The sequence below is a fragment of the Aquarana catesbeiana genome, linkage group LG06 (assembly GCF_042186555.1).
Source record: "Aquarana catesbeiana isolate 2022-GZ linkage group LG06, ASM4218655v1, whole genome shotgun sequence".
Lineage (NCBI taxonomy): Eukaryota > Metazoa > Chordata > Amphibia > Anura > Ranidae > Aquarana > Aquarana catesbeiana.
This window is the reverse complement of record NC_133329.1, coordinates 406,823,098-406,850,315: the sequence shown is the minus strand read 5'-3', so window position 1 is coordinate 406,850,315 and position 27,218 is coordinate 406,823,098. Positions and strand designations below refer to the sequence as shown.

Here is a 27,218-nt window from a genome sequence, read left to right as displayed (position 1 = left end):
CCTTTACTTCTATATTTTCTGGATGAAGGTACAAGTCTCTAAATTTTTTATTTCTAGTATTGACTACAGAGGCCACCTCTATTTTCAAAGTGTGAGAGCGCTGAAAGCTGGCCTGGGCAGGAATGGGGGGGCAAGTGCCCCTGTATTGATGTGGTTAAGGAAAATGACGGTTGATGGCCACAGGTGTGAAATCACATGACCGGTCTGGTATGGAATCTTACATTGAACTGCGTAGGAAGCCAGCAGGGTGGCGGTACTGTACGGGCACGGCAACCTGAAAGATAAAAGAAGATGAAGGACACAGTGAGAGAAGAGCCGAGGAAACCCCCCAAAACCTGCTGAAGGAGAATCTCCATTCACAAAGTGGGATTCTGGGAGCAATCACAGTCCTTGTCCCTGGGATCCATTACTGAGCAGTACCGGGCTGTCTGCATGGAACCCAATTAAGACGAACGAAAAAACTTAAGACTCCTAAATCTGACCTCCGACTTCCCCCTTCCGTCTCGCACAGTTGTACCGCCTCCTCTTCCTGGGACAGAAAGGCCTTCCTCCGATTTCACCGCACACTGTGAGCTCCTCACCATGTGCATTAGAAAGCTGCAGCCAGTCAGAGCTCCGCCCCATTCCCAGCACCATCCCAAACCCTTTCCTCCCCACCCCCCCACCAGCCTGACTGTTCCTGGCCCCGCTCCCCCCTTTTCATTTTATTGGATTTCAGCTCTTTCAATCACGGAAGCTTAGCAACCCCCCATGTGGGCGTTACCCGGGGCCAGTCCCGCATGCAAATACGATCCCGCTTAGGAAACGCCCACTCCTCCAGACTGAAACCCTCCCATCAAAAAAAGGCATTTTGATTTTTTTTGCATAACTACTCCCAAGAGCCCGCCCACTGCTTGCATCAGGACTGAGGGGCTCTTGAGAGGAGGAGTACTGAGGGCCGGGGGGGGGGCTGGGATGATTTCAGGAAGCTGTGTACAGCCCCTCCTCCCACCAGTCACGATTTGCCTGCATTGCACAGAGAAGAACAGAGACCCAGTGATGGTCTAACTGGCGCTAAAATAAGAGAAAATAATGTTTTATTTAAAAATTTTCATTAGCATATTGGCGAAGAAGGAGAAAAGGAAGAATGGAAGTCGATATATAACAAAAAATTGCAAGGGTGAAGATCTGCTTTATTAAACATTTTATAAAATATTTAATTTGAATTACCTCCCAGTGAGAATGTCCTGTTTAATCTGCAGAAAATAAAGGTACCTAAAAAAAGAAAAGAAGAGAGACATGATGAGCACAGGAATCTAATACCGCACAATATCTGACCCCCACCATAGTGACCCTGTACTGCTCTGAGGAGGGGAACAGGATTTCTTTCCCCACTATGATTGCTTATTACAGTGATGATGACCGTTATAAATCATTATTACTTTGTGAATAGCATCCATTCATGTGCTATTGTGTACTATTGTGACAGCTGTGATTGACCACGGCCATCACATGGTACAGGTCAGCCGTTATTGGCCCCTGCACCATGTGATCACTGTGACCAATCACAGAGATCACAAGAGTACACAACGACTGGCTATGAAAAAAAGCCACTGTGTACATCTGATCAGTGTTGCCAACCGCCCGTTAATTTACGGGCAGCCCGTAAATTTCACCCCATTTTTGGGGTGCCCCTGAATGTCCGTTACGGGCAGCCGGTGCCCGTAAAAAAGATGGCTGCAGGCCGGCCATGCAACCGCGCATACGCCGTTCTGAAGCCTGCAGGACTCGGGAAAGATCGTGCAAGCTCGGCTGGGTGGCGCACGTGCAGTAATGTAATGTCGCCGCCTGGCGCCATTTTTAAATGGAAGCCGACACTCGTTCTTCTCGGCGGTTCAGCGGGGGGAGCGGAACGGTGCAGAGAGGAGCCATGTGACGGGCCACAGGAGGACATTACTGGGGGGGGGGTGAAGCCAGCCCGGTAGAGGAGGACACTGTGCCTGACTGATGTTGAGTAAAACAGGTATAGTAATATGAAGGGGGACAGTGCAGGAAACTATCATGTCCACAGCCTTTAACCATCTCCTGCCCGCAGCCTCTGACCACCTCCTGCCCGCAGCCTCTGACCACCTCCTGCCCGCAGCCTCTGACCATCTCCTGCCCGCAGCCTTTGACCATCTCCTGTTCCTGTATCCTGCCCGCAGCCTCTGACCATCTCCTGCCCGCAGCCTCTGACCATCTCCTGCCCGCAGCCTCTGACCATCTCCTGCCCGCAGCCTATGACCATCTCCTGCCCGCAGCCTATGACCATCTCCTGCCCGCAGCCTATGACCATCTCCTGCCCGCAGCCTATGACCATCTCCTGCCCGCAACCTCTGACCATCTCTTGCCCGCAGCCTCTGACCACCTCCTGCCCGCAGCCTCTGACTACCTCCTGCCCGCAGTCTCTGACCACGTCCTGTCCGCAGCCTCTGACCACCTCCTGCCCGCAGCCTATGACCATCTCCTGCCCGAAGCCTCTGACCATCTTCTGCCCGCAGTCTCTGACCACCTCCTGTCTGCAGCCTCTGACCACCTCCTGCTCCTGTATCCTATCTGCAGCCTCTGACCATTTCCTACATCATGTCTGCAGTCCCTGAGGGGGAGTCGGGAGAGGAGTCATGAGTGGGATCATGGGGGTCACGGGAGAAGTCAGACGTGTGTGGACTGTGGAGAGGAGACCATAGGAAAACCAGAGCTGCCAAGCTGGAGCCATCTGACTGAGCCCTACACGATGCACCCGAGAGGAGCTCAGTGACAGCACCGCCAGGCCAGTCTGGGGGGGGTTGCTGATGCAAGGGGAGTGAATACAATAATGTAAGGGGCACTGATATAAAGGTTCCCCCCCTATATTAGTAGCTCCCCTTAGCTTAGTGTATTCACTCTGCGGAAGGTGGTCTCTAGTCACCAGCGTGCCCCCCACATCAGAGTTCCTGGTATTCCCCTTTATATCAGAGTCTGCAGGATTGTCCCTTACAGTGAAAGGGTAATGCTGCAGACCCTGATGTAAGTGGGAACTCTGATGTAAAGGGAATGCAGTGGACTCTGATATAAGGTGGTCTCTGGTCACCAGAGCCCCCCCTCTACATCAGAGTTCCCCCTTAGATCATGATCTGCAGCGTTCCCCTTTACATAAGAGTTCCCTTTCACTTTAAGGGGGATCCCTGCAGACTCTGATGTAAGGGGGGGGGAACCCAGTGCTGGCAGGGTTATAGTAACCTGACCTTCATGTCAATGGAGAAATATGTTTTTTGACTTTTGTTTAACTTAAACACATTGCTGATAGCACTAGCTATGTGTTTATAGTTCAAATATTTATACTTGCACTGTTTAGCACTGAAAACAGTAATCTTAGGTACTTTTTTGCAGTGCCAGTAAAAAATGTGGCTCTGCCAGTAATTTCACAATGTTTGTCAGAAAAAAAAAAAAAAAGAGGTGCCGTTTGTAAATTTTTGCGTCCTGCCAGTAAATTTCACTTCAGGGGGTTGGCAACGCTGCATCTGATATGTGATCGCTGTGATTGACCCTGTACCATATGATCACTGTGACCAATCACACAGATCACAACAGTATACAATGAAAATCTATGAATGAAAGCCATTATGTACAACTGACATGTGATCGGCCCTGTACCATGTGATCACTGTGACAAACCACAGAGATCACAATGGTACACAATGAATGGCTATGAAATAAAGCCATTGGGGGGTTATTTACAAAAAGGAAAATCCACTTTGCACTGCAAGTGCACTTGGAAGTGCAGTCGCTGTAAATCTGAGGGGTAGATCTGAAATGATCTGAAATGAGGGGAAGCTCTGCTGATTTTATCATCCAATCATGTGCAAGCTAAAATGCTGTTTTTTTTATTCTCCTTGCATGCCCCCCTCGGATCGAAAGCGACAAGTGCACTTTGCCGTAAATAACCCCCATTGTGTACAACTATCATGTGATCCCTGTGATTGTCTCTGTACCATGTGATCGCTGTGACCAATCACAGAATCACAATAGAAAACAATGAATGGCTATGAAAGAAATCCATTGTGTACAACTGACTAGTGATGGCTGTGATTGATCACAGCGATCACATGGTGCCAGGGCTGGCCCCGTACAACAGTGTTTGCCCACTGGACACAGGGTGTTACAGATCGCGCTGCACCCAGGGAGGAAGTATTTACAGAGTGTTTTTCCCCCCGAAGATAAAATGATGGGAGGACCAGGAGGGGCTCAGGATTCTAGTGTTAAAATTTGCCCCCCTCTTCCCATCTCAGAAGACATTCCGTATCCTCGTCTGTTCCCGGCTACAACGAGAAGCCATAAAGCTGCTGCTAAGACCCCCCGCCGGGCCAATGAAATCTGCAATACGCCAGACACAAAATGAGAAGCTCCGGCGCTGTGACATATATGAAGCGCTACAGACAATCCTCCCCGTGAGACGCCGCGATTGCTCAGCACAAGACCTTGGGGAAGACGACATGTATTCATCCTGTAACCAGGAAACTGGCGGCAGCCCAGAACAGCGAACAAAGCCGGCGGTTGTTTTATTATCCATCATAAGATCCGCTACATTACACGCATCTATAGCTAGTAAAGGGTGACAGAGATAAATGGAGATGGGGGGGGGGGGGGCTTAGGAACATTCTTCTCACTGATCACCAATGTAAGGGACATTCTTCTCACTGATCACCAATGTAAGGAACATTCTTCTCACTGATCACCAATGTAAGGAACATTCTTCTCACTGATCACCAATGTAAGGAACATTCTTCTCACTGATCACCAATGTAAGGAACGTTCTTCTCACTGATCACCAATGTAAGGAACATTCTTCCCACTGATCACCAATGTAAGGAACATTCTTCTCACTGATCACCAATGTAAGGGACATTCTTCTCACTGACCACCAATGTAAGGAACATTCTTCCCACTGATCACCAATGTAAGGAACATTCTTCCCACTGATCACCAATGTAAGGAACATTCTTCTCACTGATCACCAATGTAAGGGACATTCTTCCCACTGATCACCAATGTAAGGGACATTCTTCCCACTGATCACCAATGTAAGGGACATTCTTCTCACTGATCACCAATGTAAGGCGCATTCTTCTCACTGATCACCAATGTAAGGGACATTCTTCCCACTGATCACCAATGTAAGGAACATTCTTCCCACTGATCACCAATGTAAGGGACATTCTTCTCACTGATCACCAATGTAAGGAACATTCTTCCCACTGATCACCAATGTAAGGGACATTCTTCTCACTGATCACCAATGTAAGGAACATTCTTCTCACTGATCACCAATGTAAGGAACGTTCTTCTCACTGATCACCAATGTAAGGAACATTCTTCCCACTGATCACCAATGTAAGGAACATTCTTCTCACTGATCACCAATGTAAGGGACATTCTTCTCACTGACCACCAATGTAAGGAACATTCTTCCCACTGATCACCAATGTAAGGAACATTCTTCTCACTGATCACCAATGTAAGGAACATTCTTCTCACTGATCACCAATGTAAGGGACATTCTTCTCACTGATCACCAATGTAAGGAACATTCTTCCCACTGATCACCAATGTAAGGGACATTCTTCTCACTGATCACCAATGTAAGGAACATTCTTCTCACTGATCACCAATGTAAGGAACATTCTTCTCACTGATCACCAATGTAAGGAACGTTCTTCTCACTGATCACCAATGTAAGGAACATTCTTCCCACTGATCACCAATGTAGGGAACATTCTTCTCACTGATCACCAATGTAAGGAACATTCTTCTCACTGATCACCAATGTAAGGAACATTCTTCCCACTGATCACCAATGTAAGGAACATTCTTCTCACTGATCACCAATGTAAGGGACATTCTTCTCACTGACCACCAATGTAAGGAACATTCTTCCCACTGATCACCAATGTAAGGAACATTCTTCTCACTGATCACCAATGTAAGGAACATTCTTCCCACTGATCACCAATGTAAGGAACATTCTTCCCACTGATCACCAATGTAAGGTACATTCTTCCCACTGATCACCAATGTAAGGTACATTCTTCTCACTGATCACCAATGTAAGGAACATTCTTCCCACTGATCACCAATGTAAGGAACATTCTTCCCACTGATCACCAATGTAAGGTACATTCTTCCCACTGACCACCAATGTAAGGAACATTCTTCTCACTGATCACCAATGTAAGGTACATTCTTCTCACTGATCACCAATGTAAGGAACATTCTTCCCACTGATCAACAATGTAAGGGACATTCTTTTCACTGATCACCAATGTAAGGAACATTCTTCTCACTGATCACCAATGTAGGGAACATTCTTCTCACTGATCACCAATGTAAGGAACATTCTTCTCACTGATCACCAATGTAAGGGACATTCTTCCCACTGATCACCAATGTAAGGAACATTCTTCTCACTGATCACCAATGTAGGGAACATTCTTCTCACTGATCACCAATGTAAGGAACATTCTTCCCACTGATCACCAATGTAAGGGACATTCTTCCCACTGATCTCCAACAAACTGGTTTTAGCAGGCGATCCTCTAGACCAGGGATCTCCAAACTACGACCCTCCAGCTGGAGGGCCGTAGTTTGGAGACCCCTGCTCTAGTCCAGAATTCATTATTCTATGATGTATGATTTTCACAGGAAGGGAGACACTGATGTGCTAATTCTTCAAAATGCGATAAAATCAGCACAAAACTGGAGTTGCTACCCCCCCCCCCCCCCCCCCCACAAGGTCCAAAAGACATCACTTAAATTTACACATCTGGTTGATTTTAGAGAGCGCCCCCTACCTGGTGTATTCCTCCTGCAGTTTGCTGGAGTCGGAGACAAAGAACTTCACCCTGAAATTCAGACTGTGCGGAGACCCCCCTAAAAGAGACAAGGTCTGGTAATGATGTGGAAATCCATCGGTTAAACACACAGAGAACAAGACTCACACGTTTCGTCACTCACTTTTAAGCTGCTTCCTGATTAGCTTGTTTGGGTCCAGCCACTTCTGGATAGGTGAGAAAAAAAAACAAACAAAGCTAGTGAGTGTCCAAATGAACAGGAGAAGACAGATCCTGGAGTACCGATTGCTTGGAAATAACCTCTCCTGCTCACTGATCATTAACTATACATTGCCTTTAAGGGCTCATTTACACTAGCGGTTGGGGTATGGTAAAAACACGCGGTGGAGCTACGTTTATACTGTCCCTCAACTTCTCCCCCCTTTAGCTGGAAAGGCAGAAATTATATCCCCCGTCACTTTCGGCAGGCATTACCCAACATAACCTCATACAATGACTGAGAGGACCGGAGACTCCTGCTCCGTCCAACCCACCATGGCCTTATACCTTGACTGACAGGCCAGGAGAATTCTGGTCCCTCTGACCCACCATGACCTCATACCATGACTGACAGGCCAGGAGAATTCTGGTCCCTCCAGCCCACCATGACTTCATACCATGACTGACAGGCTAGGAGACTTCTGCTCCGTCCAACCCACCATGACCTTAAACCTTGACTGACAAGCCAGGAGACTCCTGATCCATCCGACCCATCATGACCTCATACCTTGACTGACAGGCCAGGAGAATTCTGGTCCCTCTGACCCACCATGACCTCATACCGTGACTGACAGGCTAGTAGACTCCTGGTCCCTCTGACCCATAATGACCTCATAGCTTGACTGACATTCCAGGAAATTCCAGCTCTGTCTGATCCACCATTTCCTCATAGCTTGACTGACAGGCCAGGAAACTCCTGGTTTGTCTGACCAACCATGACCCCAAACTGTGACTGACAGGCCAGGAGACTCCTGCTCTGTCTGACCCACCTTGACCTCATACCTTGACTGACAGGCCAGGAGACTCCAGCTCTGTCTGATCCACCATTTCTCCATACCTTGACTGACAGGCAGGAGACGTCTGGTTTGTTTGACCCACCATGACATCATACTATGACCGACAGGTCAGGAGACTCCTGCTTAGTCTGACCCACCATGACCTCAAACTGTGACTGACAGGCCAGGAGACTCCTGCTCTGTCTGACCCACCTTGACCACATATCTTGACTGACAGGCCAGGAGACTCCTGGTTCATCAGACCCACCATGCCCTCATACCTTGACTGGCAGGCCAGGAGACACCTGCTCTGTCTGCCTCACCATGACCTCATACCGTGACAGACAGGCCATCAACTCCCATTCCATGAAAACTGTACAATGATACAGCAGTGCCAAAACAGTAAACGGCACTTCATTGATTCCCTTCCCACAATGCCTGGGCAGAGCTGCATTCTTCTGCCTCTAGTGATCACGTCACACACATTTATAGGATAATTTACACTAGAATTATGTAAGTTTGAAGAAGTGACATGTTTGTTTTTTTACTGAGGAGAAGTAATGGAGAGGTTCTGAAACTATCCCACAGTTCACCTTCAAAACAAAAACCATAAATGCCAAAATCAGTCTTCCAAATACCATTCCCCTTCAAAGAGGACATCGGATACTTGCCTCTCCTGCTGCCCACCCTGCCGAACAGATGCAGATCCTGCAGAACCCAACACTTAGAGAATGCCGGACTTCCTGGCCACCACAGTGACTCCTTCAGCCTACTCGTTACAAGGACACCGTGGTGAGGAAGGGGCCCGGAGGAACGGATCGCAGAACGGAGCGCAGTACCAGAAAAATCGACACCCTGGGAAATTTTAGATTCTGCAAACTTCATTCTCTTTTACTGCCGCCGAGACTGGCAGAGCGGGCAGCAGGAGAGGCAAACATCCCAGGTCTTTGCAGGGGGCACATTATTTGGAAGAATCAGAGACACAGCAACTTAAAGGTCTTCCCTTTGTTATTTTTTTTTTGGGGGGGTCCACAAAAGTCCTACAGGTCCCACCACCCCCCCCCCCCCATTTAGCAACATCTTGTATTTCGATGACAGGAGAGTGAACAGGACTCACGGGGTTCTCCGAGGAATCGTCAGCCAACTGCAATCCAAAATAGTCCCTCTCGGTGAGATCGAGAAACTTAAAGACCAAGTCTAGCAGAGCCTGGCCATCCTCATGTTTCTGAAAGACACAAAAGCAGTGCTGAGGTTATTACACACCAGCTACATCATCTCCACAACGGACCAATCACCGCGCATCTCCACAACGGACCAATCACCACGCATCTCCACAACGGACCAATCACCACGCATCTCCAGAATGGACCAAATCAAAAAACTGGAAGATCATCAAAAAGTGAATTCATTTCAGTAGTTCAATTAAACAAAGTGAAAATCATATACTTTATATAGATTCATTACACACAGAGGGATACATTCCAAGCATTTCTTTCTTTTCATTTTGATGATTATGACTTACAGAGAATGACTATTCCTCCCACTGACACCAATAATGGGGCACTATTCCTCCCACTGACACCAATGATGGGGCACTATTCCTCCCACTGACACCAATGATGGGGCACTATTCCTCCCACTGACACCAATGATGGGGCACTATTCCTCCCACTGACACCAATGATGGGGCACTATTCCTCCCACTGACACCAACGATGGGGCACTATTCCTCCCACTGACACCAATGATGGGGCACTATTCCTCCCACTGACACCAATGATGGGACACTATTCCTCCCACTGACACCAATGATGGGGCACTATTCCTCCCACTGACACCAATGATGGGACACTATTCCTCCCACTGACACCAATGATGGGGCACTATTCCTCCCACTGACACCAATGATGGGACACTATTCCTCCAACTGACACCAATGATGGGGCACTATTCCTCCCACTGACACCAATGATGGGGCACTATTCCTCCCACTGACACCAATGATGGGACACTATTCCTCCAACTGACACCAATGATGGGACACTATTCCTCTCACTGACACCAATGATGGGGCACTATTCCTCTCACTGACACCAATGATGGGACACTATTCCTCCCACTGACACCAATGATGGGACACTATTCCTCCCACTGACACCAATGATGGGGCACTATTCCTCCCACTGATACCAATGATGGGGCACTATTCCTCCAAATGACACCAATGATGGGACACTATTCCTCTCACTGACACCAATGATGGGACACTATTCCTCCCACTGATACCAATGATGGGGCACTATTCCTCCCACTGACACCAATGATGGGGGCACTATTCCTCCAACTGACACCAATGATGGGACACTATTCCTCCCACTGACACCAATGATGGGACACTATTCCTCCAACTGACACCAATGATGGGACACTATTCCTCCCACTGATACCAATGATGGGACACTATTCCTCCCACTGATACCAATGATGGGACACTATTCCTCCAACTGACACCAATGATGGGACACTATTCCTCCCACTGACACCAATGATGGGACACTATTCCTCCAACTGACACCAATGATGGGACACTATTCCTCCCACTGACACCAATGATGGGACACTATTCCTCCAACTGACACCAATGATGGGACACTATTCCTCCCACTGATACCAATGATGGGACACTATTCCTCCCACTGATACCAATGATGGGACACTATTCCTCCAACTGACACCAATGATGGGACACTATTCCTCCCACTGACACCAATGATGGGGCACTATTCCTCCCACTGATACCAATGATGGGACACTATTCCTCCCACTGATACCAATGATGGGACACTATTCCTCCCACTGACACCAATGATGGGACACTATTCCTCCAACTGACACCAATGATGGGACGCTATTCCTCCCACTGACACCAATGATGGGACACTATTCCTCCAACTGACACCAATGATGGGACACTATTCCTCCCACTGACACCAATGATGGGGCACTATTCCTCCCACTGATACCAATGATGGGGCACTATTCCTCCAAATGACACCAATGATGGGACACCATTCCTCTCACTGACACCAATGATGGGACACTATTCCTCCAACTGACACCAATGATGGGACACTATTCCTCCCACTGACACCAATGATGGGGCACTATTCCTCCCACTGACACCAATGATGGGACACTATTCCTCCAACTGACACCAATGATGGGACGCTATTCCTCCCACTGATACCAATGATGGGACACTATTCCTCCCACTGATACCAATGATGGGACACTATTCCTCCAACTGACACCAATGATGGGACACTATTCCTCCCACTGACACCAATGATGGGGCACTATTCCTCCCACTGACACCAATGATGGGACACTATTCCTCCAACTGACACCAATGATGGGACGCTATTCCTCCCACTGACACCAATGATGGGACACTATTCCTCCAACTGACACCAATGATGGGACACTATTCCTCCCACTGACACCAATGATGGGGCACTATTCCTCCCACTGATACCAATGATGGGGCACTATTCCTCCCACTGATACCAATGATGGGGCACTATTCCTCCAAATGACACCAATGATGGGACACTATTCCTCTCACTGACACCAATGATGGGACACTATTCCTCCAACTGACACCAATGATGGGACACTATTCCTCCAACTGACACCAATGATGGGACACTATTCCTCCCACTGACACCAATGATGGGGCACTATTCCTCCCACTGACACCAATGATGGGGCCCTATTTATCTCCCTAATACCAATAATGGGAACGGTTTACTCCCACTGATGCCAGAACCATTTATACTCTCACTGGCCACAGTCCGGCCCCCCTAAAGTCTGAAGGACAGTAAACTGGCCCTTCATTTAAAATGTTTGAAGACCCCTGAAATAGAATATAAAATAACAGAATGAAACAATAGAATAGAAAAAAGGGAACATAATAAAATAGAATAGAATATAACAGAATAAAATACAGAAAATAAAGGAATATAGACTAGAAAATAGGAAGGACTATAACAGAATCTAAAGCAATAGAATAGAAAATAGAATAAAAAAGAAAAAATAGAATATAATGAAATAAAAAGAACACAATAAAACAGGATTGAATAAACAGGATAGAATAGAAAAGAATACAAAATAAATTGAATATAATAGAGAAGATAATACAATAAAACAGAACAGAAAATAAAAAAATATAATAGAAAACAAAAGAATAGAATAGAAAATAAAGGAACAGAGAACAGTAGAGTAGAATAGAACAGATTAGAGTAGAATATAATAATAAAAAAAATAGAGTAGAATAGAATAAAATAGAACACATACAGCTGTCTCCTGACATAACGATTATGACCAAATTAATAAGGGAACATAAAATAGAATAGAAAAGAATAAAATATAGAAAATAAAGGAATAGAATAGAAAAGGATAGAATAGAAAGCAATAGAATAGAAAATAGAATAAAAAAGAAAAAAAAAGAAAAAAATAGATTAGATCAGAAAAGAATGAAATATAAAACAGAATAGAATACAAAAATGGAACAGAATATGATAGAATATAAAATAATTTTAAATAAATATAATAGAAGAGAAGAGAATACAAAAATAGAAAAGAAAACAAAAGAATAGAATAGAAAATAAAAGAACAGAATAGTAGAGTAGAATAGAACAGAATAAAAACAGTTGTCTCCTGACATAATGAATACGATGAAATTAAAAAAGGGAATATAATAAAATAAAACAGAATAAAATATAGAAAATAAAGGAATAGAACAGAAAAGAATAGAATAGAATATAAAGCAATAGAATAAAAAATAGAATAGATTAGAATATAATAAAATAAAAAAGAACACAATAAAACAGAATCGAATAAACAGAATAGAATATAAAAGAATACTATAAAACAGAATAGAATACAAAAAAGAAATATATGATAGAATAGAAAAGAATATAAAATAAATTGAATATGATAGAAGAGAATACAACAGAACAGAAAATAAAAAAATAGAAAAGAAAACAAAAGAATAGAATAGAAAATAAAAGAACAGAGAACAGTAGAGTAGAATAGAACAGAATAGAGTAGAATATAATAATAAAAAAAATAGAATAGAAGAATAAAACCGAACAAATACAGCTGTCTACTGACATAACGAATAAGACAAAATTAAAAAAAGGAACATAAAAAAATAGAGTAGAACGGAATAAAATATAGAAAATAAAGGAATAGAATAGAAAAAAAAAAGAATATAAAGCAATAGAATAGAAAATAGAATAAAAAAGAAAAAAAATTGAAAAATTAGAATAGATTGGATTAGAATGAAAAAAAAAAACACAATAAAACAGAATAGAATATAAAAAAAGGAATAGAATATGATAGGATAGAAAATAATAAATAGAAGAGAATACATTAAAACAGAAGAGAAAATAAGAAAACAGAAGAGAAAATAAAAAAAATAATAGAAAACAAAAGAATAGAATAGAAAATAAAAGAACAGAGAACAGTAGAGTAGAATAGAACAAAATAGAGTAGAATAGAATAAAACTGAACACATACAGCTGTCTCTAGACATAACAAATGAGACGAAATAAAGTGATTGACCTAACAAACAAAATAAATGTTTCCATTGTGCACTTGTCTAATCTGCACAGCAGAGTCCGGGGTTACACTTTGGACACGTTGGACCCCCGGTGATGGCGGCGGGACGCACCCTGTGGTGTACGGGGCCCGGCGGGCGCTCTTAGGGATCACTTGCACCGGTGCCGGTCACCCTGAACGAGTTCTGCCTTATAAATAGGCCACATTTATGGACAGCGTTCAGCTCCGCCCACCGGGAGAGTTTCAGCCAACAGGAATCTTTATAGCAGTTAATTTGGGACTTCTAGGAAGCGGAGGGGGGGGGGGGGAGTGTTCCTTTAAGTCGTGTCTGTGGAGTTGTGGAATCCCCCCAGAGACCTGTACAGAGAAGTGGTGGGGGGGGATATCGGTTTCGCAGTCCCTGGAGACACATATTTTAGGAGATCAGCAGAAGGTCAGGGACTGTTTTAGTCCTCGGTCACATTCTCAGAGACGCCCCCTCCCCCGATGTCCTCCATGGTGGGGGGGGACACTTCTCTGTGTTTGGGGGATAGATGTTCTCTCTTCTCTCAGTGTTTTCATATGACAGGTTGCTGGGAGGAGAGGCGGCAGATCTGAGCCGAGGGTGTTGTAACAGCCAAGTACGCGGCTCGGCCCTCTAGAGAACGCCGCCGCCTCGCTTTAAATAACAGATGTGCGCAGACTTGGAAACGTGTGATCTTCGCCTGAGCTGCCGGCGTGCCTCACTTCACCCGCTGCCTTATAAAAAGTCCTGGAACCTTCCAGCAGCTTCTTAAGCAAGGCAGACAAAAGCGCATTGCAGGTGACCGAACACGGGGGCCAATCATCGGTTAGATCCCGGGTGACCGAACACGGGGGCCAATCATCGGTTAGATCCCAGGTGACCGAACACGGGGGCCAATCATCGGTTAGATCCCGGGTGACTGAACATAGGGGCCAATCATCGGTTAGATCCCGGGTGACCGAACACGGGGGCCAATCATTGGTAAGATCCCGGGTGACCGAACACGGGGGCCAATCATCGGTTAGATCCCGGGTGACCGAACGCGGGGGCCAATCATCGGTTAGATCTTGGGTGACCGAACATGGGGGCCAATCATCGGTTAGATCCGGGGTGACCGAACACGGGGGCCAATCATTGGTTAGATCCGGGGTGACCGAACACGGGGGCCAATCATCGGTTAGATCTTGGGTGACCGAACACGGGGGCCAATCATCGGTTAGATCCGGGGTGACCGAACACGGGGGCCAATCATTGGTTAGATCCGGGGTGACCGAACACGGGGGCCAATCATTGGTTAGATCCGGGGTGACCGAACACGGGGGCCAATCATCGGTTAAATCCCGGGTGACCGAACACGGGGGCCAATCATCGGTTAGATCCTGGGTGACCGAACACGGGGGCCAATCATCGGTTAAATCCCGGGTGACCAAACACGGGGGCCAATCATCGGTTAAATCCCAGGTGACAGAACATGGGGGGCCAATCGTCGGTTAGATCCCGGGTGACTGGACACGGGGGCCAATCATCGATTAGATCCCAGGTGACTGAACACGGGGGCCAATCATCGTTTAGATCCCGGGTGACCGAACACGGGGGCCAATCATCGGTTATATCTCAGGTGACCGAACACAGGGGCCAATCATCCGTTAGATGCTGGGTGACCGAACACAGGGGCCAATCATCGGCTAGATCCCTGGTGACTGAACACGGGGGCCAATCATCGGTTAGATCCCGGGTGACTGAACATGGGGCCAATCATCGGTTAGATCTCGGGTGACCAAACACGGGGGGACAATCTGAACAAGGGGGCCAATCATCGGCTAGATCCCTGGTGACCGAACACGGGGGCCAATCATCGGTTAGATCCCGGGTGACTGAACACGGGGGCCAATCATCGGCTAGATCCCTGGTGACTGAACACGGGGGCCAATCATCGGTTAGATCCCGGGTGACTGAACACGGGGGCCAATCATCGGTAAGATCCCGGGTGACTGAACACGGGGGCCAATCATCGGTAAGATCCCAGGTAACCAAACACTGGGGCCAATCCAAACACGGGGGTCAATCATTGGTTAGATTCCGGGTGACCGAACATGGGGACCAATTTTCGCTTAGATCCCGGGTGACCGAACACGGGGGCCAATCATCGGTTAGATCCCAGGTGACCGAACACGGGGGCCAATTATCAGTTAGATCCCGGGTGACCGAACACAGGGGCCAATCATCCGTTAGATCCCGTGTGACCGAACACGGGGGCCAATCATCAGTTAGATCCCGGGGTGACCGAACACGGGGGCCAATCATCAGTTAGATCCCTGGTGACCGAACACGGGGGCCAATCATCAGTTAGATCCCTGGTGACCGGACACGGGGGCCAGGGCAATCTTTAATACTGTTTGGACCCTGGGCAATAAATTTTTTTGGGCCCCGCCCCTCCATGCAGTTTCGCTCTCCACCTGCTATGAGACATACAATAAATAGCAGCTAGACTCAAAATCAGTTTACTGAATCAGATCAGACAGCGATTACGATTGGTTGCCAGAGGTTACAGTGTATCATTACCACTCACTGACTGGTTGCTAGAGGTTACAGCACATAATTTCTGTTTGTTGATTGGTTGGTAGAGATTACTGTACATCAATACTGCTCACTGATTGGTTGCTATAAGTTACTGCACATCATTACTGTTTACTGATTGGTTGCTAGAGGTAACAGCACATCATCTCCTCACTGCCTGCACACCATGGACTGGGGAGGTGAGGGGGGCCATTGATAGACAGACAACTCCTAGGGATCCTAAGACTCCTGGGATCAGTGGCAGTGCTGGGGGGAGGGGAGGGTGTGATCAATGGCAATGCTGATTTTTTTTATACTGACTACCAATATAAAGAGGAGTTTCAACACTGGCCACCAATGTAATCGGGGTTTACACTGACCACCAATGTAATCGGGGTTTACACTGGCCACCAATGTAATCAGGGTTTACACTGACCACCAATGTAATAGGGGTTTACACTGACCACCAATGTAATAGGGGTTTACACTGACCACCAATGTAATAGGGGTTTACACTGGCCACCAATGTAATAGGGGTTTACACTGACCACCAATGTAATAGGGGTTTACACTGACCACCAATGTAATAGGGGTTTACACTGGCCGCCAATGTAATAGGGGTTTACACTGACCGCCAATGTAATAGGGGTTTACACTGACCGCCAATGTAATAGGGGTTTACACTGACCGCCAATGTAATAGGGGTTTACACTGACCGCCAATGTAATAGGGGTTTACACTGACCGCCAATGTAATAGGGGTTTACACTGACCGCCAATGTAATAGGGGTTTACACTGACCGCCAATGTAATAGGGGTTTACACTGACCGCCAATGTAATAGAAGCATTCACAGTAACCACCAATGTAAGGAGGGATTTACACTGACCACCAATGTAAGGGGGACCTTCACACTGGCCACTAGTGTGAATGAAAGGATTCTACACCAAGCTCCAATGTAATAAGAAGATTTACACTGACCACCAATGTAATGAAAAGATTTACACTGACCACCAATGTAATGAGAAGATTTACACTGATCACCAATGTAATGAGAAGATTTACACTGACCACCAACGTAATGAGAAGATTTATACTGACCACCAATGTAATGAGAAGATTTACACTGACCACCAATGTAATGAGAAGATTTACACTGACCACCAATGTAACAGACATTTAGCCTGCGTTCACATTTGTGTGTGTTGGGAACGCATGCAAAATCTCTTTACCGACAAAACAGAAATGTGCTGCCCTTTAGCAGATACACAGCAGTGCCAATAATTGTTAATGACACCCTCACCCATCTGCTGACATCTGCCTTGGCATCGCGTGATTTTGGAAAAGTGTTTGGGAGTTTATTCCGCATTTGTAGTGAAATTGAAATGAATGGGCTGCCCTACATGTGACCCACATCTTTATCCACCCTGTCAGTACACCTTTGTATCCTTAAACCCCTGCTAACCTCTGCAGCCCAAACCTCCCCCATCCTCTCCACTCCAACCCTCCTCCCCTTTAACTCTACCGGCCTCCTCTGCTCATCTTTGCACCCACCTTCCTTACCTCTACATCCCCTCCTTCCCCTGAGCACCCCAAACTGTAATTCCTTCTCTGCCTACCTCTGCACACCCCACACTACCCCCTCCCCCACCCCCCCATAATTTGCTTACCTCTGCAGAACAGGCTAATGTTAGGTTTAATGACCATAGTTGTAGGCAGGACTTTCAACATGCCCCTTTACCTCCCCAGTGGGCAGCATTCAGTATAGGTGATGGTGGAAATGACCTCAGGGGGGCCATGATATACATATGAATGCTGCCTCTATTTACACATGAATGCTGCTGGTCCGCCACTATTTACATATCAATGTCGGTATTTACACGTAAACACAGAGTCTGCTGGTGAGTCATCTGTACACAACAATAGGGCAGAGCATTAGTAACAGAACTTCACACTGAGATATCAGGACACAGCACGGGATTAAAACCTAAAGGGAGGAGGGAATTTAAACTGGGATAGTTGCAAAGTATGAGGCAGCTGCTTTGGGCCCCACAACAATGACAGGGCCCAGGGCAGCTGCCCCTTTTGCCCTGCCTTAAAGAAACACTAAAGGTAATTCTTTTTAAAAAAAAAATAACAAACATGTTATACTTACCTCCACTGTGCAGCTCGTTTTGCACAGAGTGGCCCCGAACCTGGTCTTCTGGGGTCCCTCGGTGGCTGTTTCAGCTCCTTCCCGCAAGAACTAATCACTACCATGCAAGGGAGCTCGCATGGTGGCGAGTTCTTGCGGGCGCGCTCCCGTGATACAGCCGGCGGCCATAGCCGCTCACTGTATCACTCGGCCCCGCCCCCCCGGCGCGCCGCGTCATTGGATATGATTGACAGCAGCGTGAGCCAATGGCTGCGCTGCTTTCAATCCATCCACTCTAGCCAATCAGCGGTCAGGCTGATCAACGAAGAGGATGTCGGGCGCGAGCGCTGGACTTTCGAGGGCTCAGGTAAGTAAAACGGGGGGCAAGGGGGCAGCGGTATTGTCGGAAGTTTTTTCACCTTAATGCATAGAATGCATTAAGGTGAAAACATTTTTACCTTTACAACCCCTTTAAAGACGGCCCTGACGGGGGCCAATCATCGATTAGACCCCGGGTGACCGAACACGGGGCCAATCATCGATTAGACCCCTGGTGACCGAACACGGGGGCCAATCATCCGTTAGATCCAGGATCACAACCTGGCGCCCTTTACAGTCCCGGCAGTCAGAAGCCTGAGCATATAAAAAGGAACTGAGATGTCAGCGATTTCTAGAATTCTCATATCGCACTTCCCTACTCTCTGACCATCTCCTGTCGTGCGTCTTCAACCACACCTGTTGCATTGTCTACATCACACGTGTCAAACCTGAATCCGTCCCACCAGGATATTTCGGGGGACCCTTGCACCTCCCCTGCAGCAACCCCCCTTGTTTCTGCCCCAAACTTGTCTCAGTCAGCAGCAGAGAGGACAGAACTCCTCCTCCAGATCCTGCATATCTCCATGCAGCTGCAGAAAGACTTGTCTCTATCCCTCCCACCACCCTCTCAGCAGAGAGGAGGACAGAACTCGGATCCTGTGCCTCTGTGCAGCCACAGCATCCCCTGGTCTCTGCCTTCTTTGGTCTCAATATTCAACAGCAGAGAATACAACAGAACTCCTCCTACAGATCCTGAAGCACTCCCTTGTCTCCGTCTCCGCTGGTTTCAGCATTCAACAGAAGAGACAAGGACAGAACTGCTCCTACAGATCCTGCACCTCTGTGCAGCTGCAGCACTCCCTTATGTCTGCCTCCCCTGGTCTCAGCTTTCAGCTGCAGAGAGGACTACGGAACTCCTCCTCCAGATCCTGCACCTCTCTGCGCAGCCGCAGCATCTCCTTGTCTCTACCTCCCCTGGTGTCAGCATTCAGCAGCAGAAAGGAGGACAGAACTCCTTCTACAGATCCTGCACCTCTGTCCAGCCGCAGCATCCCCTTATCTCTGTCTATCCTGGTCTCAGCATTCAGCAGCAGAGAGGAGGACAGAACTCCTCCTACGGATCCTGCACATTTGTCCAGCCTCAGAATCCCCTTATCTCTGCCTATCCTGTTCTCAGAATTCAGCAGCATAGAGGACTACGGAACTTCTCCTACAGATCCTGCACCTCTTTGTGCAGCCACAGCAACCCCCCCCCCCTTCCACCTCCCCCAGGATCAGCTGACTGCAACCCTCCTCTGGAACGGTGGGGGGGCTCTTGACATCTGAAGTAAGAGGGGGTGGGAGTGCTCTGTACAGCGGGCTCACGAGGCAGCTGCTTTGGGCCCCCAAAACAAAGATTGGGCCCGGGGCAGCTGCCCCTTTTGCCCCACGTTAAGGACGGTCTTCCTGCATATAGAGGGCAGATTTACTAAAACTGGAGAGTGCAAAATCTGGTGCAGCCAATTTTTTTGTCAAAGCTTAATTGAACAAGCTGAAGATAGAAGCTGATTGGCTCCCATCAGTGCCATCTAGTGCCTGGGGCGAACATGGCATATGGCCCCCCCCCAAGATGTATAAGCACTATGTGTCAGCGAAAAATCCCCTTCCCCCAAAATATCCATAACTAATCTGCATGCTCACCCCCCAAACCTAAACCCCCCCTCCCCCCATTACAAATCTGCATCCTGCTGAAATCTCTCCTCCCAGCACAAATCTTTGCCCCCCCCATCCCTTCCAGCTCAAATCCCCCCCCCGCCCAAATTCCCTCCCCCTAAAAAAAAATGTCCCCCTCCAAGCACAAATCTCCCCCCCCCACACTCCATATCCCCCCTTCCTGCACAAATTCTCCTCCCCCAATTTCCCATCCTAGCACAAATTCCCACCCCCCACTCCGCTCCAATCATCCCTACTAGCACAAATACCCCCCAATCATCCCTTCCTAGCACAAATACCCCCCGCCCCCAAAAAATATATATTTCCCCTCTACCATATTACTTTTATAGCACAAATCCCCCTCCTAGCACACATTTTCCCTCCCCCCCAACACAAATCCCGCCTCCTAGCACACATTTCCCCCCCAACACAAATCCCGCCTCCTAGCAAACATTTTCTCTCCCCCAACACAAATCCCGCCTCCTAGCACACATTTTCCCTCCCCCCCAACACAAATCCCGCCTCCTAGCACACATTTCCCCCCCAACACAAATCCCGCCTCCTAGCAAACATTTTCTCTCCCCCAACACAAATCCCGCCTCCTAGCACACATTTTCCCTACCCCCCAACACAAATCCCTCCTCCTAGCACACATTTCCCCCCCCCAACACAAATCCCGCCTCCTAGCAAACATTTTCTCTCCCCCAACACAAATCCCGCCTCCTAGCACACATTTTCCCTACCCCCCAACACAAATCCCTCCTCCTAGCACACATTTCCCCCCCAACACAAATCCCTCCTCCTAGCACACATCCCCCCCCCCCCAACACAAATCCCTCCTCCTAGCACACATTCCCCCCCCAACACAAATCCCTCCTCCTAGCAAACATTTTCTCTCCCCCAACACAAATCCCGCCTCCTAGCAAACATTTTCTCTCCCCCAACACAAATCCCGCCTCCTAGCACACATTTTCCCTACCCCCCAACACAAATCCCTCCTCCTAGCACACATTTCCCCCCCAACACAAATCCCTCCTCCTAGCACACATCCCCCCCCCCCCCAACACAAATCCCTCCTCCTAGCACACATTTCCCCCCCAACACAAATCCCTCCTCCTAGCAAACATTTTCTCTCCCCCAACACAAATCCCGCCTCCTAGCACACATTTTCCCTACCCCCCAACACAAATCCCTCCTCCTAGCACACATTTCCCCCCCAACACAAATCCCTCCTCCTAGCACACATCCCCCCCCCCCCAACACAAATCCCTCCTCCTAGCACACACCCCCCCTCTCCAACACAAATCCCCCCTCCTAGCACACATCCCCCCCCCCAACACAAATCCCTCCTCCTAGCACACACACCCCCAACACAAATCCCCCCTCCTAGCACAAATACTTTTGCCCCCCCCGACACAAATCACCCAAATCACCACTCCTAGCACACCTCCCTAAATTTCCCCTCCTAGAACAATTCTTACCCCCTGCCACTCCCCAAATCCACCCCCCCAACCCAATCTACCTGGAGTGCCTCCCCCCCCACATCATACCATAGTGCCCAGGGCAGCCGCAAGCTGCTGCCCCCCCCGCCCCCCTGTCACACCCCTGGATACCATGCAGAGCTGCACCAGATTCTGCACTCTCCAGTTTCAGTAAATCCCCCCCATAGTAGGGATGTGGTGATCGGGTGTATTTATGGCCGTATCCCCTACGCCAGGGATATGCAATTAGCGGACCTCCAGCTGTTGCAGAACTACAAGTCCCATGAGGCATAGCAAGACTGACAGCCACAAGCCACATGACACCCAGAGGCAGAGCATGATGGGACTTGTAGTTTTGCAACAGCTGGAGGTCCGCTAATTGTATATCCCTGATCTACACCCTCCTGACTCCATTATGAAGACACAGATCTGATTCCTGACACATTCATTGTTACATAGCGAGCCGGAAACCAATCAGAGAGCAGATTGATCACAACACAGTCCATATCCCCGCAGAGGCATCATGGCGATAGAGATTGGACGCACACACGACTACTTACACTGACACGGAAAGCTTGCACAGTGTTATCCAGCAGAAGGATATTACACACAACCTCTGTACTCTGCCTGTCCCGGGCCTGCTCCGACGCACGTACATTGTAGGATTTGCCAGCAGGCAATCGGAAACGTGCGCTCATTACTGTCTGCGCAAAGTCTGCGAGATACGAGAGAGAGAGAGAGAAAAAAAAACGGTTAGCATGGAACAGCAAAAGGTAATGGAAGAAGTTCACTGACCATATAAAATAGTAACAACAACAATACCAACAGTAATAATAATAATAATAATAACAACAATAGGAATAATAATAGTAATAATAATAATAGAAACAACAACAACAATAATAATAAAAATAGGAACAACAATAATAATAAAAGTAAAAATAATAATAAATAGAAATTAGAAATAACAATAGGAACAACAATAATAATAAAAACATTATTATTATTATTATTATTATTATTATTCCTATTATTATTATTACTATTTTTATTATTGTTTCTAATAATAACAATAATAGGAATAACAATAATAATAATAATAATAGGAATAATAATAGGAACAATAACAACAATAATAATAGGAACAATAATAATAATAATAGAAATAATAATAGGAACAATAATAATAAAAGAAATAACAATAATAATAGGAACAACAATAATAAAAATAATATTATTATTATTGTTGTTGTTCCTATTATTGTTATTACTATTATTGTTATTCCTATTATTATTATTACTATTATTGTTGTTCCTATTATTATTATTATTATTATTATTAAGTGTTGCACTACACTTTATTTTAAAGTAAAATAATAGTTTCATTATAATAATTGTTTAAAAAAAAATAGTTTACCAACAAAATAAACAAACAAAAAAAAAAATGCAAAAACAGGAAAACAAAAAATGTAGGTGGGATGAAGTGATCCCATACGCAACGCAATTGTTTGGCCAACCTTCCTGAATATTAGTAAAGTGTACTCTATATTATCCACTTGCCTTCTGAAAGGTTGTACCGCTCCCCGCCCCAACCCCCCGCCCCCCCCCCGGTTTACAAGGGACAAGAGATCACCATAATGGGCACAAAGAGGGCAGAAAACCCACTGTACGTGTCACTGGGCTCCCTCGCTAGGGACTCGTTTCATAGACCCTTCCTCAGCCCGATGAGTGCACAGACTACGCAGCTTGAGTTAAAATGCCAAATAACCAATCCTGTTGTCACGCTGAAAAAGGGGAACGCCCCCCCCCCCCCCCCCCCCGAGACCCGGTGACATTTGTTAAGGTGGGCGGAGTCTTCTGATGGACAATACATGGGTAGCAGGAACTGGAGAGGAGACCATCGCCCAACACTCCAACCCTGATGCTAGTGGCCACAAGCGATTCAGAGACAGCAATCTAACCAATCAGAATCGCCCTGGTCTGTCCCGGACATGCTGAGTGGAGGGAGAAGTGTGGGGATTTTAAATCTTGGGCCGGCCGAATAGGTGGTGACAGCTCAGGATTGCTGCAGGTAAGTACAGCGGAGGGACCGGGGGGACTGAGGTTTAGATAGTACATCTTTATATTTCTCTAATGTATTTTATTGGGATTTTATGAGATGGACCAACACAAAGTGTCACATAATTGTGAAGTGGAAGGAAAATGATAAATGATACAAATAAATATGTGAAAAGTGTGGGGGGGCATTTGTATGGCGCCCCCCTGAGTCAATACTTTGTAGAACCCCCTTTCTCTACAAGTCTTTTTGGGGATGTCTCTACCAGCTTTGCACATCTAGAGAGGGACATTTTTGCCCATTCTTCTTCTTTGTAAAATACCTCAAGCTCTGTCAGATTGGATGGAGAGCGTCTGTGATCAGCAATTTTCAAGTCTTGCCACAGACTCTCAATGTGATTTAGGTCTGGACTGTGACTGGGCCATTCTAACACATGAATATACTTTGATCTAATCCATTCCATTGTAGCTCTGGCTGGATGTTTCGGGTCGTTGTCCTGCTGGAAGGTGAACCTCCGCCCCAGTCTCAAGTCTTTTGTAGACTTTAACAGGTTTTCTTCTAAGATTGTCCTGTATTTGTCTCCATCCATCTTCCCATCAACTCTGACCAGCTTCCCTGTCCCGGTGGGGATGGTGTGTTCAGGGTGATGTGCAGTGTTAGTTTTCCTCCACACATAGCGTTTTGCTTTTAGGCCACAAAGTTGAATGTCGGTCTCATCTGACCAGAGCACCTTCTTCCACATGTTTGCTGTGTCCTCCACATGGCTTCTCACAAACTACAAACAGGACTTCTTATGACTTTCTTTCACCAATATCTTTCTTCTTGTCACTCTTCCATAAAGGTCAGATTTGTGGAGAACACGACTAATAGTTGTCCTGTGGACAGATTCTCCCACCTGAGCTGTGGATCTCTGCAGCTCCTCCAGAGTTACCATGGACCTCTTGGCTCTTCTCTGATGAATGCTCTCCTTGCCCGGCCGGTCAGTTTAGGTGGACGGCCATGTCTTGGTAGGTTTGCAGTTGTGCCATACTCTTTCCATTTTCGGATGATGGATTGAACAGAGCTCCGTGAGATGTTCAAAGCTTGGGAGATTTTTTTTTTATAACCTAACCCTGCTTTATACTTCTCCACAACTGTATCCCTGACCTGTCTGGTGTGTTCCTTGGCCTTCATGATGTCGTTTGCTCACTAAGGTTCTCTAACAAACCTCTGAGGGCTTCACAGAACAGCTGTATTTATACCGAGATGAAATTACACACAGGTCAACTCTATTTACTAATTAGGTGACTTCTGAAGGCAATTGGTTCCTCTAGATTTTAGTTAGGGGTATCAGAGTAAAGGGGGCTGAATACAAATGCCCCCCCCCACACACTTTTTACAAATGTATTTCTAATAAAATTTGGAAACCATTTTTCATTTTCCTTCCACTTCACAATTATGTGGCGCTTTGTGTTAGTCTATCACAGGGATGTGCAATTAGCGGTCCCATCATGCCTCTGGGTGACATGCTTGCGGCTGTCAGAGTCTTGCAATGCCTCATGGGACTTGTAGTTCTGCAACAGTTGGAGGTCCGCTAATTGCATGTCCCTGGTCCATCACATAAAATTCCAATAAAATATGTTTTTGGCTGCAACTTGAGAAAATTTCAAGGGGTATGAATACCTTTTCAAAGAACTGTATATCTGAAGCCAAAAACGTGGTTTTCAAGGGTTAGAACCCCTCTCAGGTTTCTATTACTAGAAGTGAAAGAGCCTGCATTGTGTACCCCTAGACATAATGAACATTTAACTCTCGCAGTAGAAGGGGGGGGGGGGGGGCAGAAAAAAAAAAGGAAAGGAACGACAACGAGATGTGATCAGAGCAGCATTACGTAACGGGAGCGCGCACTTACATCAGAGTCCGCAGGACGCATTATCTACAGGAGCCGCCACCTTCAGAAGAACCCGCTGTCGCTGTGCAGCTCCCCCCTCCCCCCCCTATTATCTGATGGCTTCCTCTGCGGTTTATAAAGGATAAGAAGTGAAGTTGAAGTACTTCCTTTAGTGAGAGGGAGACGGGATGTTTCCACCAAGGAGGGGCCGGGGCGCAGCTCTCTTATCAGCGTTCAGTGTCAACAAGGTCCGCTATCACTTCCTGCAACACTTAATAAAGGGCAAAACACCAGAAGCCGGGGCCCCTGAGCTCTGCACACCCACGCCTGCCCATATCCAGCCACTTCCGGGACGCCTCTAGACAGGTCCTCTTTTAGGAAGCTTATGCAAGAATCTGAATATTGCGCAAACTTTATATCTGCCCTTTATTTATCCATACGAAGGAGGACTACTACAGAGGGGACAATCATAATTTGATCTCCTGCAGACTGGGTTTGCCCACTTACAAAGAAATGAAGGGTCTATCATTTTTATCATAGGTGTATTTTGAATGATAGAGATAGAATATCAACCAAAAATCCAGAAAAAATAAAAAACACGATACAAATGTTATAACTTGAGTTGCAGTTCAGTGGGTAAAATAAGTATTTGATCGCCTACCGACCAACAATAATTCTGCCCCCCACAGACTGTCTACAGTAGGTGCTCATGTGGTACACATATTAGTCCTGTCAATGTAAGAAGGTCCTCCTAACGAGAACTCGTTATGTGTATAAAAGACACCTGTCTACAAAAGCTCTTTCTTCCAATCAAACCTCACCATCATGGGCAAGACCATGGGTCTCCAAACTACGGCCCTCCAGCTGTACACATCCCATGAGGCATTGTAAAACTCTTGACATTCACAGACGTGACTTGACTAGGTATGATGGGAAAAGTTCCTGAACAACTGAAGGGCCGTGGTTTGGAGACCCCTGGGCAAGACCAAAGAGCCGTCAAAGGACATCAGGGACAAGATTGTAGACCTGCACAAGGCTGGAATGGGCTACAAGACCATCAGAAAGAAGCTTGGTGAGAAGGAGACAACTGTTGGGGCGATTATTCGCAAATGGAAGAAATACAAAATAACCATCAAATCGCCCTCGGTCTGGAGCTCCATGCAAGATTTCTCCTCATGGGGTAAGGATGGTCATGAGAAAAGTGAGGGATCCGCTCAGAACTACACGGGAGGAGCTTGTGAATGATCTCAAGACAGTTGGGACCACAGTCACCAAACAAACCATTAGTAACACAATACACTGCCATGGTATAAAATCCTGCAGCAACCACAAGGTCCCCCTCCTCAAGGAGACACATGGACAGGTCCATCTGAAGTTTGCCAATGAACATCTAAATGATTCAGAGAAGGATTGGGAGAAAGTGCTGAGGTCAGATAAGACCAAAATTGAGGTCTTTGGCATGATGCTTTGGGGCAGTTTCTCCGCTAAAGGTACAGGCCGACTTTGCCGCATTGAGGGGCCAAGTACTGTAAAATCTTGGATGAGAACCTTCTTCCCTCAGCCACAACACTGAAGATGGGTCTTTCAGCATGACAATGACCCAAA

At 46.8% G+C, this 27,218-nt stretch overlaps 1 protein-coding gene across 1 annotated transcript in view; it reads right to left on the bottom strand.

Annotated features, from left to right (window-relative positions):
• PTPN4 (protein tyrosine phosphatase non-receptor type 4) overlaps window positions 1-27,218 on the bottom strand; it is a gene marked incomplete in the record, with an annotated part of 165,913 nt that overhangs the window by 103,353 nt on the left and 35,342 nt on the right. The window contains 6 exon segments of the mRNA XM_073634460.1: window positions 222-274; window positions 1,210-1,254; window positions 6,846-6,924; window positions 7,009-7,051; window positions 8,997-9,104; window positions 22,248-22,402. Of these exon segments, the coding sequence (XP_073490561.1) occupies window positions 222-274; window positions 1,210-1,254; window positions 6,846-6,924; window positions 7,009-7,051; window positions 8,997-9,104; window positions 22,248-22,385 (466 nt within the window).